Here is a 16,881-nt window from a genome sequence, read left to right as displayed (position 1 = left end):
GTTTGTCCCAGTAGGCGATGGCCTTTGCCCAAGTTTTTTTGAATTCTTCCGTATCTTTTCCATGTAGGAATTCTGTTAATTTGGCCATCCTCATATACATCCATCGTTTCCCTCTCCGGTGGGCTTATCCTTCTGACACGGGGGAGAACGGGAGTGTGTGTGTGTGTGTATGCGTGTGTATGTGTGTATGCGCATGATGCTGTTCTAATGGAAGATAATCATCAGCCCCCCACCCCGTCCCCCTCCCCAGTTTTGCTCTTTGGGGAAAAGGTATTTCCACTCCAAACGGAGCTTCCACTTGCAGAGGCAGTCTACCTGAGTGCCAGCCAGCCAGGGCCGCTGCCTTTATGGGCCTCTCGGAAGCACTTGGCCGACAGGGTTGCCAATCTCCAGGTGGTGTCTGGAGATCTGCTATTACTACTGATCTCCAGCCGATAGGGAAAATAGTTCCCCTGGAGAAAAACGGCCGCTTTGGCCATGGGACTCTACGGCATGGAAGTCCCTCCCTCCCCCAACCCCGCCCTCCTCGGGCCCCGCCCCCAAAACCTCCCGCCGGTGGCCAAGAGGGACCTGGCCACCTTACTGACTCCGGGGAGCCTCCTTTTCAGGAGCGCGGGTCCGCCGCCGGCCATTTACCGCCAGAGCCCAAAAGAGCCTCCGCGTCCAGAGGCAGCCTACCTGCGAACAACCGGCGCCGGGGGGGGCGGGACTTGGCCCTCCTGCTCCGGCGCTTGGAGTTTCGCGACGGCCCCTTGGGCGGGGGGGGGGGGTTGCGGGAGGCGGCGGCGGCGCATGCGCGGAGAGGGCGACGGCCACTTGAGCGGAGGGGGTGGTGGGAGGTGGCGGCGCATGCGCGGGGAGGCGGCGGCCGCTCCTCCGGCGTTTGGAATTTCGCGACGGCCCCTTGAGCGGGGGGGGGGGGTTGGTGGGAGGCGGCGGCGGCGGCGCATGCGCGGGGAGGGCGACGGCCCCTTGAGCGGAGGGGGTGGTGTTGGTGGGCGGCGGCGGCGCATGCGCGGGGAGGCGGCGGCCTCTGCTACGCGCTGGGCTGCGCGTTCGAGCCCGGGCAGCCGCCGCCGTGATGTCGGGCGCGGCGCGGGGTGTGGGCACGGTGCTGGGCACCATGGAGTTCGGGCGTCGGGCGGGCGCGGAGGGCAGCGGGGCCATGCTGCAAGCCTTCCTGGCCCGGGGCCACCGCCAGCTGGACACGGCCCACATGTACGCCGGCGGCGAGTCGGAGCGCCTGCTGGGCAGCCTGCTGGCCGCCCAGCCCGCGGGGGCAGGTAGGGCAGGGGGCCTCTGGGCAGGTGCAGAGTGCGCGCGCGGGGGGGGGGCAGGAGACGGAGGGAGTCTCGGGGGGGTCATCGGAGTCCGGCCCAGGACAAAGCCGACGTGGGCATGTGCAGAGCGCCGTCCCTTAGGCCGTTGGGGCCGCTCGAACTCACGCCGGTTCTTCGTTCCAGAAAAGGCGGGCGGGGGGGGGGAGAGAAGGGACCGGAGGAACCCGGAGGAGTCTAGAACCCGGGGGGAGGAAGCAGGGTTGCCCTCCTCCAGGTACTGGGTAAAGAGGCAGCACGTGGCTCAGATATGCAATTAAATAAACTTAAACAGCAACCGTGGTTGCTGTTTAAGTTTATTTAATTGCATATTTATTTAAGTTTATTTAATTGCATATTTATTTAAGTTTATTTAATTGCATATTTATTTAAGTTTATTTAATTGCATATTTATTTAAGTTTATTTAATTGCATATTTGAGCCACGCGCTGCCTCTTTACCCAGTTTCTTCTATATTCAGCATAGGTTTTCATCCTCCAGGTACTAGCTGGAGATCTCCTGTTATGACAACTGATCTCCAGCCGATCAAGATCAGTTCCCCTGGAGAAAATAGTCGCGTTGGCCATTGGACTCTACGGCACTGAAGTCCCGCCCCAAACCCCACCCTCCTCAGGCTCCGCCCCCAAAACCTCCCACCGGTGGCCAAGAGGGAGTTGGCAACCGTCGGAGGAAGGCTGCTGCGTTCTGCTGGGCGGCTACCGGGGCCTTGAAGCCGGCGGCCTCTGAGCACCCGCAGACCGCCGGGCCTTCCAAGAGCCCCCGAGCATCGATGCGGGGTGCTTTTTCTCTGCAGACCACTTTAAAAAGTAGCAAAGGCCCTCTGAGCATGGGCAGAGCAGCTTGACCTGACCCACAGTGGGTGTATAATGCTGCTCTAGTGGAAGATAATGGTCTGCCCTCCCCCCACGCCCCCGTTGTGCTCTTTGGCAAAAAGAAGCAAGTCCATAAGAAAGAGAGCGTAGGTGTTGCCAGTCCAAAACGAGCTTCCATTTGCAGGTGCAGTCTATCGGAGTGCCAGCCAGGCAAGAAGCCAGTGTGGCATAGTGGGGTTAAGAGCGGAGGTTAGGAGAGGTGGATTCTGATCTGGAGAACCAGGTTCGATTCCCCACTCCTCCACGTGAGCGGCGGAGGCTAAGCTGGTGAACCAGGTTGGTTTCCCAATTCCTTACACACGAAGCCAGCTGGGTGACCTTAGGCCAGTCACAGCTCTCTTAGAGCTCTCTCAGCCCCACCTCCCTCACAGGGTGTCTGTTGAAGGGAAGGGAAGGTGATTGTAAGCCGGTTTGAGTCTCCCTTAAGTGGTGGAGAAAGTCGGCATATAAACACCAACTCCTTCTTCTTCTTTATGGGCTTCTCGGAAGCACCTGGCTGGCCACGCAGGAAACGGGGTTGGGTTTGCTCTGGGTAGCCTCCTTTTAAGGAGCGCGGGTCTGTCGCCAGCCATTTACCGCAAGAGGTCAAAAGATCCTCCATGTTCAGAGGGAGTCTGCCTGCAAATAACAGATACCGAGCGGTGTTGGACTTTGCCCCTCCTACAAAGACGTACTTCTGGCATTATGAATTTTGTGACGGTTCCTTGAGCAGCCTGAAATGCGGCTGCCTTTGTTCCCCAGTGGTAGTCTGAGCCTGGGCAGCTGCAGCGATGGCCATGCAGTGCGGTCAGGGCCGAGGCATGCGCTCCGTGCTGGGAGTCATGGAGTTTGGGAATCGAGCTGGCCTGGATGCCAGCCGGGCCATGCTGCGTGCCTTCCTAGACCACGGGCACTGTGAGCTGGACACCGCCCACATCTATGCTGGGGGCGAGTCGGAGCGCATCCTGGGCACCTTGCTGGCCACAGAGCCCGGAGGTGCAGGTAAGGCAGGGCGCAAAGCCCCTGAGGCAGAGGGCCTCTGAACAGGTGCAGAGTGTGTGTGTGTAGGGGATGGAGGAAGTATCCTGAGGTCATCTAGTCCAGCCCACAGCAGAACACATATGAACATGTGCAGAGCGTCGTTTCTTAGGCTGTTGAGGAGCAATAGAAGCGGACAGACTAGGGTGCAGAGAGTGGATTTCACTCTGTTTAGTCTTAACCCTGTTCTATCCCACGTTAAGTAGCTCTGGTTTCTAGGAAGTGTTGGAGCGAATGGTAGATCTGGAGGGGCTGGAATGTGCTAGACTTCTAGTCCAGCCTGAACAATAAAAAGGGTGCTCTTGAGCACACGCAGAGTGCCTTTTCCTCTTCAGGCTAACTCTTCCTTAGTGTGTCTAACCCAGGGGTGGGGAACGTCAGGCCCGGGGGCCATTTAAGGCCCACAAAATCATTTGCTCTGGCCCTTTGTGGGTCCTGACAGATCGCTAGCTCAGAAGGATCTAAGGCTGGTGATCTGCCCCCTCCCACGGACAGGAATAGCCTCTATTCAAGGCAGATGTGAGTTTGTTTTGCCGAGAAAAGGAAGCTTTTTCCCCCTTGCAGAAGAGTCGTTTGCTATGGAGCTGCTAGGACCACCCAAGAAACTGTGTTAACCCTTTCCCACCCAGGCTATGGAGAAACGTATTGGTCGGCTAATTTTTAAATTGATAGTTTTGTATGGCCCGCGAATGATGTTATAAATATCCAAATGGCCCTTGGTGCTAAAAAGGTTCCCCACCCCTGGCCTAACCCTACACCTGATAATCCCTACATTCTATTCAGATTAAGGAAGGAAAGGATTTAAGGGGTGGGTGTTACAATCCCTCTCCCATTCTCCAAGCTGGGACCCCCGACATGCTCCTGACTCTCGTGGCGCTAGGCACTGGAAACACCTGCAGAGATAAAATCTCGCCAGGCTGTCATGTGCCACAAGACGCCTGCTTATTTTTCTGCAACAACTGTTCTCCACAATCTTTGCCCTTGACGTAACTTTCCCCCCCCCAGAATCTTTTATCCTGATAAACAGGTTATTCAACAACTATTCACTGGCCTTTGTCCTCCTACAAAGATACCCTTCCTTCATGCCTGATCTCAGATGTGCGTAGGCCGGTAGTGTGTTGCTTAGCGGCAGGGAAGGAAAGGTGCTCTGCACATGTTCCAAGATACTCTTTACTTTCCTATGCACCGCCCCCCAAGAGAGCCAAAGGTTGCAAGTTAGGCCCAAGGTCCAGGATGGGTCTTGGCTCAAATTGAGGCTTGGATAGGGGGTATTTGCATGTTGGAGGCAGAATATGTGGTTTTTATCGGGGGGGGGGGGAGGGGGGGAGGGGCAGCCACCCGCATCACGTTCAGCTTGTCAGAGGCTGTCAGAATCCAGCAGCATTTTAGAGAGGTCTGAGAACATTAGAAGAGACTTGCTGGAGCAAAGCAGGGGCCTCATCCTGATTCTCACAGTGGCCAGAACCTCTGGATGGCAGGGGATGAACAAGAGGTAAAGATCACCTGTTCCCCCTTTTTGCTGGGTGTCGGAGTGTCCTGGAGCCATCTAGTTTGGCTTAAATGGAGCATGGTCCAAGACAAACCCTCTTCTGTCCCCCTCCCACTTTGAACTCTATGAATCAAGAAGAAAGGCACATTTTCCAGCCAGCATGGTGTAGTGGTTAAGAGCAGTGGTTTGGAGCGGTGGACTCTGATCTGGAGAACTGAGTTTGATTCCCCTCTCCTCCGCATGAGCGGCGGAGGCTAATCTGGTGAACTGGATTTGTTTCCCTGCTCCCACACATGAAGCCAGCTGGGTGACCTTGGGCAAGTCACAGCTCTCTCAGCCCCACCTACCTCACAGGGCGTCTATTGTGGGGAGGGGAAGGGAAGGTGATTGTAAGCCGGTTTGAGTCTCCCTTAAGTGGTAGAGAAAGTCGACATATAAAAACAAATTCTTCTTCTCTCCCCACCAGTCAAAGTGGCCACCAAGGCCAATCCGTGGGATGGCAAAACCCTGAAGGCGGAGAGTGTCTGCTCCCAGCTGGAGACGTCCCTCAAGAGGCTGCAGATGAAAAGCGTGGACCTCTTCTACCTTCACGCTCCCGACCACGGGACTCCCGTGGAAGAGACTCTGCAGGCCTGCGACAAGCTGCACAAAGAGGTGGCAAACCCCAGACGCTCCAACGAGCCCTCCAGGGGTGGGGTCACATTGGCCGAGAGGCCGTGAGATTTGGGGCATCGGGAGGGGAGGCGAATGGCCGGCGCTGTGCTCAGGAGCTCTGCGATGGGGGTGTTGGCAAGTCAGAGAAGTCACAGCCGATCAATCCGACACATTTTAATCAGTCTATCGAGAGAGCCAGCGTGGTGTAGTGGTTAAGAGCGGTAGTTTGGCGCAGTGGACTCTGATCTGGAGAACCGGGTTTGATTCCCCACTCCTCCACATGAGCGGTGGAGGCTAATCTGGTGAGCCGGGTTGGTTTCCCCACTCCTACACACGAAGCCAGCTGGCTGGCGTTGGGCTAGTCACAGCTCTCTCAGCCCCACCTACCTCACAGGGTGTCTGTTGTGGGGAAGGGAAGGTGACTGTAAGCCGGTTTGAGTCTCCCTTAAGTGGTAGAGAAAGTCGGCATATAAAAACCAACTCTTCTTCTAAATTAGAACGTGGTAAAACAGCCCTGATCTCTGGTGTGTCCCAGCCATGGGTACCCAGAGGTATATTGCAATGGAGTCCCTTACACCAAATTTGGCAAATAAAAATTCAGTTCTTCATGCAGAGAATGACACTTGAAAGATGTTTTTATGGGAGTCACACCAAATCTTTCTTAGCTCCTCTCCCTGCCCTCTGTAATTTCCCCTGTAAGTATTCTCAAAATGATTTCCTTTCCGCATATCTGGAGGAGTGAGCTCTGACTCACAAAACTCCCATTGAAATAAATGTTGTTTGTTTTTAAACCAAAGAGGAGGCTCTGCTCAGCTCTGTCAAACTAGATCTTATGCACTGTAACCAAACAGAGCCTCTGTGTGCAGAGGCAGTCTTTCTCCATGTCCCAGCTGCGAGGGGGTGGGGGCAGACGTGCTGCTTTCAGGCTTGGCTTGGGGGCTTTCTAGACTAGCGACATCTCCGGATGCTGGACTCAGGCGTGCCTCTGGCCTGATCCAATTGGGCTCTTCTCAAATTTTCTATGATGTTGGCACAAACGCAGAGCTGAAAAGGTGATGTTTTGCTTTTTTGTTTTGACAGGGGAAGTTTAAGGAATTTGGCCTCTCCAACTACGCTGCTTGGGAAGTGGCAGAGATTTGTACCCTCTGTAAATCCCACGATTGGGTCCTGCCAACGGTGTATCAGGTGAGAGACGCGGCCTCACTGAGGTCTGCTACTTCCACGTTGCGGTCTGTGTCCCCTTCTCTGGGATCTTGCTCGGAAGGAAGCAGTCCTTGCCAGTGTGTTTCTTTGGCCAGAGAAATGGGAAAGTTCTGTGCCAAACCTATTATGACTTATAGGCAAGCTGCTGTCGGGCCAGGGGGTGTGACAGTCATGATGGAGGGCAGAATCCTTGGATAATGTAGTAGTGGTTGCAGAATTCTGCCTGCTGAGAATCTCAGCTTCCCATTTTTAAAAACTGCATTTCTAGTCCTCGTGGCTGTTAAAGTATGCTTGAAAGCATGGGAACATGATCATCTTTTTGCATTTCTGCAAAGAGCTGATTTCTGCAGGCCCTTTAAAAGGCACAAAGGCAGCCAAGACTGTGTGTTTCTGGTCAGTTGGCAACAGCCCTCCGTTCCGCTGCTTTCTGAAGCTTCTTCCCCCTTCTTCCTCTTCCAATGAAGGGCATGTACAACGCCACCACTCGCCAAGTGGAGCCAGAGCTTCTGCCTTGCCTTCGGCACTTTGGAATCCGATTCTACGCCTACAATCCTCTGGCTGGTAATGAACGGGGAAGGGGATTGTTTCCGTGTTTTGGGTGGAGGCCAGGGGTTCGAGACATGGGCTGCCCTTAAAAGCAAATGCCGGTTGCTCTTGCAGAGGGGTGGTGGGAGCCAGAGACGTGAGAAAGGTTAATTTGGGACACACCAATGTCCAGGCAGCTACAGTGCCTGGCTAGATACTTGATGGACCCCAGAATTGCAGTCCCTAGAACAGGTGTTCTCTTTGTTATGATGCAGTGATGTAAATGTTGGAACCCCCCCCCCCCAAGTGCTCTTGAGACTGGTCCGAGGTCACCCAGTGAGCTGCCATGGCTCAGTCAAGGTTCATAGAATAGAATAATAGAGTTGGAAGGGACCACCAGGGTTATCTAGTCCAACCCCCTGCACAATGCCGAAAATTCACAACTACCTCCCCCCCCCACCTCAGTGTCCCCTACTCCATGCCCAATTCTAATCCTAGTCTGACTCTCTAACCGCTACACTACAGATGGCATCCTCATAATAAATTTTAAAAATGTAATTATAGCCTGCAAAATCTGTAAAGGAAGCACACAAAAGCTACCAAGACCACCAAGTTAAAAAGTAGGATAGCCAGGCCTCCTCCTGATCATTGCCATAGAGTTTGCAGTGGTTCCTAAGCTACCCATCGTCATTTCTGGGCTGTACCCAGAAGTAAGGTAGTGATGTTGACAGTGGTATGTGCCCCCCATGTCCCCACCCCCCCTAACTTTCTTGATGGTTACCAGGCTTAGTCTTAAAGCTGTTTTGCAGAGTAGTTCCAGGAATCACTGAGCATTGGGTGAGACGCCTTTATAAAAGGAGAGGCAGGAAACCAGAAATGGGCTGTCTCTCAATCAGCAGGAAGAGGAGCCTTGGTCTTTTGGTGGCTTGACATCCAATGCCATCTTTCTGCCATCCCAGGGGTGACTCCACCATGTGGATCACCAGATGTTCAAGGGCCATGGGGTAGGACCATTTTCTGCAAATTTAGGGTAATCTCTAGTTCTGCATAAAACCCTCAAAACTTAAAATGAATGGGAGGGGGAAATAAAGAGCCTCCAAACTAGAAAAACGTGTGGTGGAGGTAGTGCGGAAACACCCCCCACCCCAAACGTCCAGGGGGCATTCTGGGTTGTTGTAATCGTTCCTGAATCTCTGCAGGAGGCCTTTTGACTGGGAAATACAAGTATACAGACAAAGACAAAAACCCGAGTCAGCAGCCACAGAGCAGGTTTTTTGGCAATGACTGGGCACAAGTCTACAGGGACAGGTGAGTCTGCTGCTGACGTCTCCATAGCGTTGGGAAGGGTGTCAGCAAACTGAAAGAAAACAGACAGTCGGGGGCAGAGGAATCTCCCCAAGGATTTTTGGTGAGCAGATAGGAGCAGGGGCAGCCCCCCTCCCCCCCCCCAAAAAAACTGGCAAGCTGTGCTGTCCTATTCATAAAGCAAAGACAGGGAATAGAAAGCTGATCCCATTTTAATGTTATGCTTTGTATCTTACGGAATTTCATTTTTGGAAAGGTGCCTGAAGATAGATGAAAATATGTGGCCAGGCTGAGCTGGCTATCCAGTGACCCAAACTCCATGGTCCCTTCCTTGTGGCCATAACCATTATGCAAAAATTAGCAAATGTTAAAACAAAAAGAAAGAAAGCCTCATCTATGTAGGTTGGGAAATTTACTGCTGAGTTTTGACTTTTGTAGAAGTTTGTAATAGACGCGACCTGGTGGAGTAGGGTAATCAGCTAACTGGGATAGTTTGGTCATGACAGTGTAAACATCTGTATATTTTAATTACTGGTGAGGACTGCTGTCTTGTACCCTATAAAAATGTCATTATTTTCTTTTCTGACACCCCCTTCCCTCCTGCACAGGTACTGGAAGGAACACCATTTTCAAGGTGTAGCCTTGGTTGAAAAGGCACTCTCCGATGCGTACGGATCAGACCCACCAAGTATGACCTCAGCTGCTCTGCGCTGGATGTATCATCACTCAAAGCTCCAGGTAACGGAGGTTTACTGTCCGAAGCAGGCGGGAGATGCCATAGTTGGGGGCTGAACCCTGCTTTCACTTGCAAACACGGCATGAACACATGAAGCTGCCTCATACTGAATCAGACCATCAAGGTCCATATTGTCTACTCAGACTGGCAGTGGCTCTCCAGGGTCTCAGGCAGAGGTCTTTCCCATCACCTACTTGCCTAGTCCCTTTAACTGGAGATGCTGGAGATTGAACCTGGGACCTTCTGCATGCCAAGCAGATGCTCTACCACTGAGCCACAGCCCCTCCCCTTATTTAAAGGCATATTTTAAGACACTTCGGAATGACTGAGTGGAGTATCTTGCCCCTCTTTTGACACGCTCAGAACTAGGGAGTGTTCTGTTTGTCTTCTGCAAAAGCCCAGGGGGAGGGAAAGGATTGCCGTGACAAAGGGCTTTGAGCACCAAAGGGCCCAGAAAAATCCCAGATTGTTCTCTCCAAGTACAGAACCAAGGCTCTTTGGTATGGCAGTTTACGTGGCAGTAGGCAAGCGGTGACTTACGGGGGAGGAGTTAAGAGCCTCAAGCTGTGGCCACCGGCTTCAGATCCCCGTTCTGCCATGGGGCGCCCTGGGTAACCGGGGGCCAGTTTCTCGCCCTCTCTCTTCCCTAGGAGAAAATGGGGCAGAGATGCCTCGTCTGTTGCTCTCTGGGTTTGTTAGCAGCGAGTGACCTGCTCTCCTCTCTTCCCCTTTGCCAGGCGGACTGCGGGGATGCCGTGATCATCGGCATGTCCAGTTTGGAGCAGCTGCAGGAGAACCTGAAGTGCAGTGAGGAGGGTCCCCTCCAGGCGGGCGTGGTGGACGCCTTCGAGAGAGCCTGGCACCTCACTGCACACGAGTGCCCCAACTATTTCCGCTGAGCTGGGCATACCAATGCGGGGTGTGTGTTTGTTTTTTAAGGGTTTCAGCATCACTGTCTTCTCAAATACCCTCTAGTTGCCAAGGAGCCCCTCCTCCTCCACCCTTGTCTCTGAGGCATGGATGCTGGGCTCCTGCCGCCATTGCCTTCAGTCAGTCACACACACCCCAGTCCAAGAATTAATATAAACAGGTTTTGATTTTTACAGGCTTTATCTGCCTTTCCACAGGAAAGTGATAAAAGTAGTGTGAACTTTCAAATCAAACAACTTGTGCAAGAAATTGACTATTATTGTCACCCCTGCTTTGAATTAAAAAAAACAACCAGTTTTATCTATAGAATAATCTAACTGAATAAATAGTTTCCTAAACTAATGCGCTCTGTTTTGCAAAAAGCATATCGCTCTTTCCAGAGGAGCCAGGATTCTGCACTGCTTTCTCTCTGTTCTGTTAGAGTATAGCACACAATGTTGGGGAGCTTGGAAGTTCTTAGCAATAAGACCAGAGCTTTAAATTCATCTTGCCTCAATTTAGTACAGACTGGAATCTGGCTTGAACATTCCCCCCCGCAATGTCCCACAAAGACAGATATTCCCCTCTGATTTCTAGTACCTGAACCTTCGCTGCCTCTTTTCATGTTTTCCTTGAACAAAAACTATAATCTTTTAAAAACAGGGAAAACAAACACTATTTGGATTCTGGGGGAGGGAGCTTTGACTCTTGAAAGCTGACACCCTGAAAATCTTGTTGGTCCCTACGGTGCTGTGGGACTTGACTCTTGCTCATCTGCTGCATCCAACATGGCTGCCCTCTAAAACTACCTTTGTGGGAATCACGGTGTTTGCTTGTACCTCATTTCCCCATCATCTCAACATAAGAGAATGTGAAGGGCCCGGCAGTTCTCTTTTCCTGGAACAGCACTTTGAAAGGAAGCGGCCTAAATTCCTCGTCCAGCCAGAGTTGGGAGCGGCCCCCCAGTCTGCTGTTCCTGACACAAAGCAGCCAGGTTCCACCTCATGGTGGGTCTCAGAAGACTAGAGTGGGAAAGAAGAGTAAAAGGCAGTTCTGAACACACCCTAACTTCCAAGAAGGGCTATCAGGGCCTGACCCCCCAGAACATTCTGGATAGCTGCAGGGCAGCTATGCCTACACTTCTCCAGACTGGTACTCGCATCCAGACTGGTAGTTGCATCCCTTACGCAAAGAGGCAGGACAGACCACGGCCATATTTTACACATTTATAAAAAGCTTCTGTCTTCCGATAAATAAAGTATTTAGCTGATCGGCTCAGTCCTGTATCCCAACGGAAAAAGAACTCCCAAAGGTCCAAAGCTGGGTCAGTCTGCCTCCCCGCTGCTCTCTTCCGCCAAGTCGGCATCGCCCTCTTCCATCTGTTCGGCGACGTCTCCTGCGAGCTGCTCAAAGTCTCCCGTCTCAGCATGCCACACGCTCCTGATGGTCACTTCGAACTCAGCCATTTTGTAGCCAAAGAGTTTCTAAAAGCAAAGAATCCAACACACACTCAGTGACTTCAATCCAGGACTATTTCTATCGTGAAAACAAGATGCTCTGGATCATAGCTTAGGCAAACGGATCTGGATTTGTGCAAACGGATCATTGCTTTGGACATTTTGCTGCCATCTCCAAGATCAACTCAGTAGCAGCGAGGACTAGCAACTTAAAGAAGAAAACCAACCGTGAATTAAATGCCAGAAAACTGGTGCAAATCTGAATGCAGATCTAAGTTCCACCTCCCAATGAAAAAGGAGAAGATGGCTTAATTTTGTGAGGTTTACAGCAGAACAGATGCCCAGTTCTTTTCTCTTCCCCCATCCCATTTTCACTGTGTGGAAGAAGGATCTGAATCAGAGGTCGCAAGGGGCAGGTATTTGGGACTGTGCTTCATTCACTTGTGTCTACGGGTAATGATCAGACTACAGAGACTCCTCGGATGTTTTAAAGAAAGAGTCAGAATATGCCCCTGCCTTGCGCACAACTGACTTGCAGTCTACAGGCCATAGAAGAAAGAAGGTACCAATCCAGGGCCTTTACCCAGCTACTTACCAGGATGCGAGCTTGTTCAGGGGTCAAGATGTCTCCCTCTTTGCAGACCTCGTAGTCCGAAATCAGCGTCACCACTCCTGCAAGAGAGGGAGGGAGAATGATCCAGGTGTGACAGAAAATAGAGGAGAGCTGATATGAGGCTAGGATGACACCCGCCCCCTTTCCCGCAGCTTATTGTGGACAATACTATGGCATGATGCAACTCTGGTAAGGTGTCTGTCAGCCAACCCCTCAGGATCAGGTGTGCACTGGCATGGAACTGGGTTGAAATGAGTGGCCCCGATTCTCTTGGGCAGGTTCACCTTTAGGGATCCTGGGCACACCCCACCCTTGGAGGACAGTGGGAGGCACTGGGCAATATTCCAGTGGGGCGTGGTTGTCCGGGGCACTTGAAACTCTGGTGGGGAAAGAAGGAACTGACTTATGGAGGACTGGGGCAGCAGATCGGGGGTGGGGCCTGCATCTCAAGGATCTTAAGCTCCAACCCTGGACCAAGAAAGCTAGTGCTGCCTGCCCTTAGGATGCACTGGGAACTTTATCTGCAGAGGGGTTAGAGAATGCCTTCTTGCTCAGACTGAGACCCAAGAGTTATGGGCGGGACTTTTCCTTCCTTCCTGCGGGGCCTGTTCAGCAAGGCAATGTCACCAGAGGAGGATGTGTTGCTCAGGAGCTTACCCCCTCTTTTGAACACTGCCCATGTTTCTCCCAGGATCCGGCACAAACCTTTCTTCAGGGCCGTGGGCAACCCGAGTTGCCGTAACTGAGGCTCCATGGAATGGGGAAACTGCTCCAGCGGTCCCATATCTAGGCCAACGGTGAAATTTGCCCTGTTCCCTGCCCGGGCAAAGTCCATCTCTTTAAACTGTGTGAACCAGCTGGGGAGAAAAGCAGAGACAAATGCCCTCTAAGCAGGGGGTGACCGGGACAAGCTACCCCATTACTAGATCTTGGGTGGTTGTCACTAAGAGGAGGATCAGTGAGGACGCATATGAATGTGGGGCCATGGATTGGTCACTTCATTTACTCACAAGGTGAGCCACAGCCCTGTGTCAAATAGGACTGTGTTTGCACACTCCCCCTTGAGTTTGCATCCTCGTTCTCTGAATCATACTAGGACCCAAGAAGAAGAAGAGTTGATTTTTTTATGTCGATTTTCTCTACCACTTAAGGAAGAATCAAACTGGCTTACAATCACCTTTCCCTTCCTCTCCCCACAACAGACACCTTGTGAGGTAGGTGGGGCTGAGAGAGCTCTAAGAGACCTGTGACTAGCCCAAGGTCACTAGCTGGCTTCATGTGTAGGAGTGGGGAAAACCATCCAGGTTCACCAGATTAGCCTCCACCATCATGTGGAGGAGTGGGGAATCGAACCCAGTTCTCCAGATCAGAGTCCACCACTTCAAACCACTAATCTTAACCACTACACCATGCTGGCTCTCTGAGGCCCAGATCTTGAGGCTCAGGCTTTCCTATGGCCAGAAAAGGGCTGGACATACTCACGCGAGGACTTCGGCTTTGGTGCGACTGGTGAAGAGGAGACCGACCTCTCCCCGCAGATGTTTGCTGACCTAGAAAATCGAAAGACCTGCAAAATTAGGGGACCTATCCTGGAGCAGTGACGGCCTTTTCCCTCTTGAAGCTGCCTTGCAGGAGACGGGTCTGACCCGCTACTAAGTCTCACCTGGTGCAGGTTCTCTTTGTACTCGTCAGCCGGGCTCCGCCCCAGGGCTATCATCATCACTTTGTTCTTTCCAAAGAAGATCCTGCAAGGAAAACCCAACCAAATCGGGCAGCAAGGGAAGATCATGCAACAAATGTAGTTCAACCATGCCTTCAGTCACAGTTCTGAGAGTTAAAATACTCGCCCCAAATTAGTCAGCCATTTTTTTAAATTCAAAAAATACAATTCTAAAACACTAATGAATGATGCCACAAGCCTGCTAGCTCTCTCCCCCCATGTTCTTTTAAAACTCTCCAGCTGAAAAGCTTAATATTAGAAGAGGCCTCACCTGCTGTGCTTCCAGGCATTGCGGATATCCTTCAGTTTGTTGTTTCTGACATTGGCAATGGAGAAAATATAGAGATATTTGTAGGTGTCCACACATTTCCGGAGCTGATGGCAAGGAAATTTGGATGTTACTGCAGAAGATGATATTTCCCTCAACTGAACAATTTTGTAGGCTACGAGCAACAAGGCGTGGCCAGTCCCTACTCCCCACCCCATTAGACAGCATACGTTACGCAGCCGGAGAAGGACCAAAAGGATAATTATCCCCATATGAGAATCCTAGCAACAAAACATTTATTTGCAGTCTTCCTGCCCAACTGACAATTTCTGATCTCTCAAAGGATTGGCGAGAATAAGAGTTTCTTCAAGACTGTTGTACTTTCAAATAATTTTGCTTCAGACTGAAAATGCGGGGCTGTGGCTATAACATGGCTTACCTCTTCTATCAAATTCTGTTTAAATTCTAAGCCTTTCTTGGTGGTCTTTGTCAAGGAAACTGGGAAAAGAAAAACAAAGCTTCAGTTTAACGAGAAAGCTACACCTAACCACAAAAATTAACAGCACAAAAATGCTTGTCTTGTTTGTTCCTCTTCTGCTACTTGACCCCCTGGACTATCTCACCACTACTTACTTGTCACTTCTTGGCATCTGTAAATTCTCTGTGTAGCCCCACTCGGCTTAATTTCTGTGTTCAGCACCAAGGACAGGAATGACACATACCTGTATTGCTCCCCTCCCTGCCAAACGCCTTAGGTGAGCCCCCAACACAACTTGGATCCCTGCCCCCCCCCCCACATCTCAGAGCTGCACACAGCACCTAACAGCAGTTCCAGTTGTTGTAAATTTCAGAATCTCAATGATGAAAGTAAAATAGCTCAAAGGGCAAAATGGTTCAGAAGAAGCCCGGGTACACTTGCATCCGAAGCATCCTGCCTCTGGGTTCAGTCCTGGCTGCAATCCTGTAATTTACTTACAGCTTTTATCAGTTGCCCATTCAATGAATACAGCAGGGCTGTGTTTTAACAAGAACAGAAACTGCTGTAGGTAGAGAGGGGAAGAATCAATTCACATTGAGCTGGGGCATTGCGTAATGGCTAGGGGACTGAGCTACGAACTGGGGAGATGCCAGTTCTAATCTCCCTCACTAGGTGACCTTAGGCAAGCCTTTCTCTTTCAGCCTCAATGGTGCCTCTGCAACCGGGATAGCCATAACTCAGCACCTGCTATGCATGCAGAAGGGCCATTTATTTAAGGCAGTTTAGCCTGACTCAAAGCAAATTACCATTAAAAAAAAAAAAGATGCCAGAGGAAAACAGTTCAGCCCACAGCATCACCAGCGGAGTAGGGCTTCTCTTTCCCACCGTCCCGGGTTCTGGAGATCTCCCAGAATTACAACTGGTGTCTGGACTACAGAGGTGAATTCCCCTGAAGAAAATGCCCGCCTTTGGAGGGACAGACTTTGGCGTTATACGCCTACACGGTCCTTCCCAGGCTCCACCACCCCCAATCTCCAGAAATTTCCCAATCTGGAGTTGGCAACCCTACCATTTGTGGGAGCAGGGGTCCCTGTGGGAATGGGGGGGACGTTGTTGGAAATTTTCTGCGTTGGGCAGTGGGTTGGACTAGATGACCCTTGAGACCCCTTCCAGCTCTATGTTTCTATCCCAGGCAGCAGGGAAGAGCCAGTACCAGGCGAGTACTATGATGCAATTATGTTAGGCTCATGAACATTTGGAAGCATTCGAAAACTCAAAGTAAATACTAGCTAATGGCTATTCAAAGTGACGGGCGAAGAGATCCCAGTCGAAGCCACCTGCCCTAAATAAGGCTTCCTCGGGAGGTGGTAAGTGCTCCTTCCCTGGAGGTTTTTAAGAAGAGGGTAGATGGCCATCTGTCAGCAAGGCTGATTCTATGACCGTAGGCAGATGATGAGAGGGAGGGCACCTTGGCCATCTTCTGGGCATGGAGTAGGGGTCACTGGGCGTGTGGGAAGGAGGGAGGTAGTTGTGGAACTCCTGCATTGTGCAGGGGGTTGGGCTAGATGACCCTGGTGGTCCCTTCCAACTATAGGATTCTGAGTTCGCCACACGGGCCACAAAGAGAAGCGGGTCGCCCCGGCGCCAGAGCCCCCTTCCCTGAATCTGCCCCCCCGCCGCTCACCTTTCTTTTTTTATAATAATTTTTTTAATTCATTTAACATATCAACAGAAACAGTATCCAATACTAAAAATAGTAATAATAAAAAGAAAAACTAGTATCACTAATTTAACAATAAAATGACTTCCCCCTTTCCCATCTAAAAATGAATTGTATAAACTTTTGCTAACTGAGCTAATCCCAATATTATTTTAATTAACCTGTTCTTATCCAACATTATTAAATCAAAACCTAATATAAAATTAATACAAAGTATAAAGAAGGGATTAGATCAAAGAGTATCCTTTAAATGAAAATTGATTTTCACAGTAAGTTCTCCATGGAGTAGGGGTCACTGGGGGTGTGGGAAGGGGGGAGGTAGTTGTGGAATTCCTGCATTATGCAGGGGGTTGGACTAGATGACCCTGGTTGTCCCCTCCAACTCTGTGATTCTGAGTTCGCCACACGGGCCACAAAGAGAAGCGGGTCGCCCCGGCGCCAGAGCCCCCTTCCCCGAGTCCCCCCGCCGCTCACCCTTCTTGTCCCGCTTGGACTTGGGCATGTCGCTGCCGCACGTGGCTCCCCTCTTCCTGCTGCCTGGAGCTGTCGCCGCGGGGGCCGATGGGAAAGGGAGGGTT

At 51.4% G+C, this 16,881-nt stretch overlaps 2 protein-coding genes across 2 annotated transcripts; one reads left to right on the top strand and one right to left on the bottom strand.

Annotated features, from left to right (window-relative positions):
• The first annotated feature begins 1,123 nt into the window (after nucleotides 1–1,123).
• On the top strand, nucleotides 1,124–10,037 carry AKR7A2 (aldo-keto reductase family 7 member A2). Its single transcript, XM_056865476.1, has 8 exons — nucleotides 1,124–1,283; nucleotides 2,972–3,190; nucleotides 5,182–5,369; nucleotides 6,450–6,554; nucleotides 7,037–7,133; nucleotides 8,297–8,405; nucleotides 9,011–9,140; nucleotides 9,876–10,037. The coding sequence occupies exons 1-8, from the start codon at nucleotides 1,124–1,126 to the stop codon at nucleotides 10,035–10,037; spliced, it is 1,170 nt and encodes a 389-aa protein (XP_056721454.1).
• Nucleotides 10,038–11,372: 1,335 nt separating this feature from the next.
• Nucleotides 11,373–16,834, bottom strand: MRTO4 (MRT4 homolog, ribosome maturation factor). The gene is made up of 8 exons (XM_056865280.1): nucleotides 16,778–16,834; nucleotides 14,545–14,603; nucleotides 14,109–14,212; nucleotides 13,781–13,862; nucleotides 13,600–13,667; nucleotides 12,823–12,974; nucleotides 12,100–12,176; nucleotides 11,373–11,531 (listed from the first exon to the last, which is right to left on the bottom strand). Exons 1-8 carry the CDS (start codon nucleotides 16,803–16,805, stop codon nucleotides 11,373–11,375), a joined length of 729 nt encoding a protein of 242 aa, XP_056721258.1. The 5' UTR covers nucleotides 16,806–16,834.
• Nucleotides 16,835–16,881: the final 47 nt, after the last annotated feature.

This window comes from Euleptes europaea, chromosome 19 (genome assembly GCF_029931775.1).
Source record: "Euleptes europaea isolate rEulEur1 chromosome 19, rEulEur1.hap1, whole genome shotgun sequence".
NCBI classification, from domain to species: Eukaryota; Metazoa; Chordata; class Lepidosauria; order Squamata; family Sphaerodactylidae; genus Euleptes; species Euleptes europaea.
The sequence above is the reverse complement of the archived record's forward strand: the minus strand, read 5'-3'. Positions and strand labels throughout refer to the sequence as shown.

Bases quoted from the DNA above. Each gene is read 5' to 3' on its own strand.
- AKR7A2 (XM_056865476.1), top strand. From the start codon at position 1,124: ATGGAGTTCGGGCGTCGGGCGGGCGCGGAGGGCAGCGGGGCCATGCTG. The intron at 3,191-5,181 runs GTAAGGCAGGGC...TCTCCCCACCAG, and splicing joins CACAGAGCCCGGAGGTGCAG to TCAAAGTGGCCACCAAGGCC. The intron at 6,555-7,036 runs GTGAGAGACGCG...CTTCCAATGAAG, and splicing joins TCCTGCCAACGGTGTATCAG to GGCATGTACAACGCCACCAC.
- MRTO4 (XM_056865280.1), bottom strand. From the start codon at position 16,805: ATGCCCAAGTCCAAGCGGGACAAGAAGG. The intron at 14,213-14,544 runs GTAAGCCATGTT...CCTTGCCATCAG, and splicing joins AACAGAATTTGATAGAAGAG to CTCCGGAAATGTGTGGACAC. The intron at 12,975-13,599 runs GTGAGTATGTCC...TTTTCTCCCCAG, and splicing joins ACCAAAGCCGAAGTCCTCGC to CTGGTTCACACAGTTTAAAG.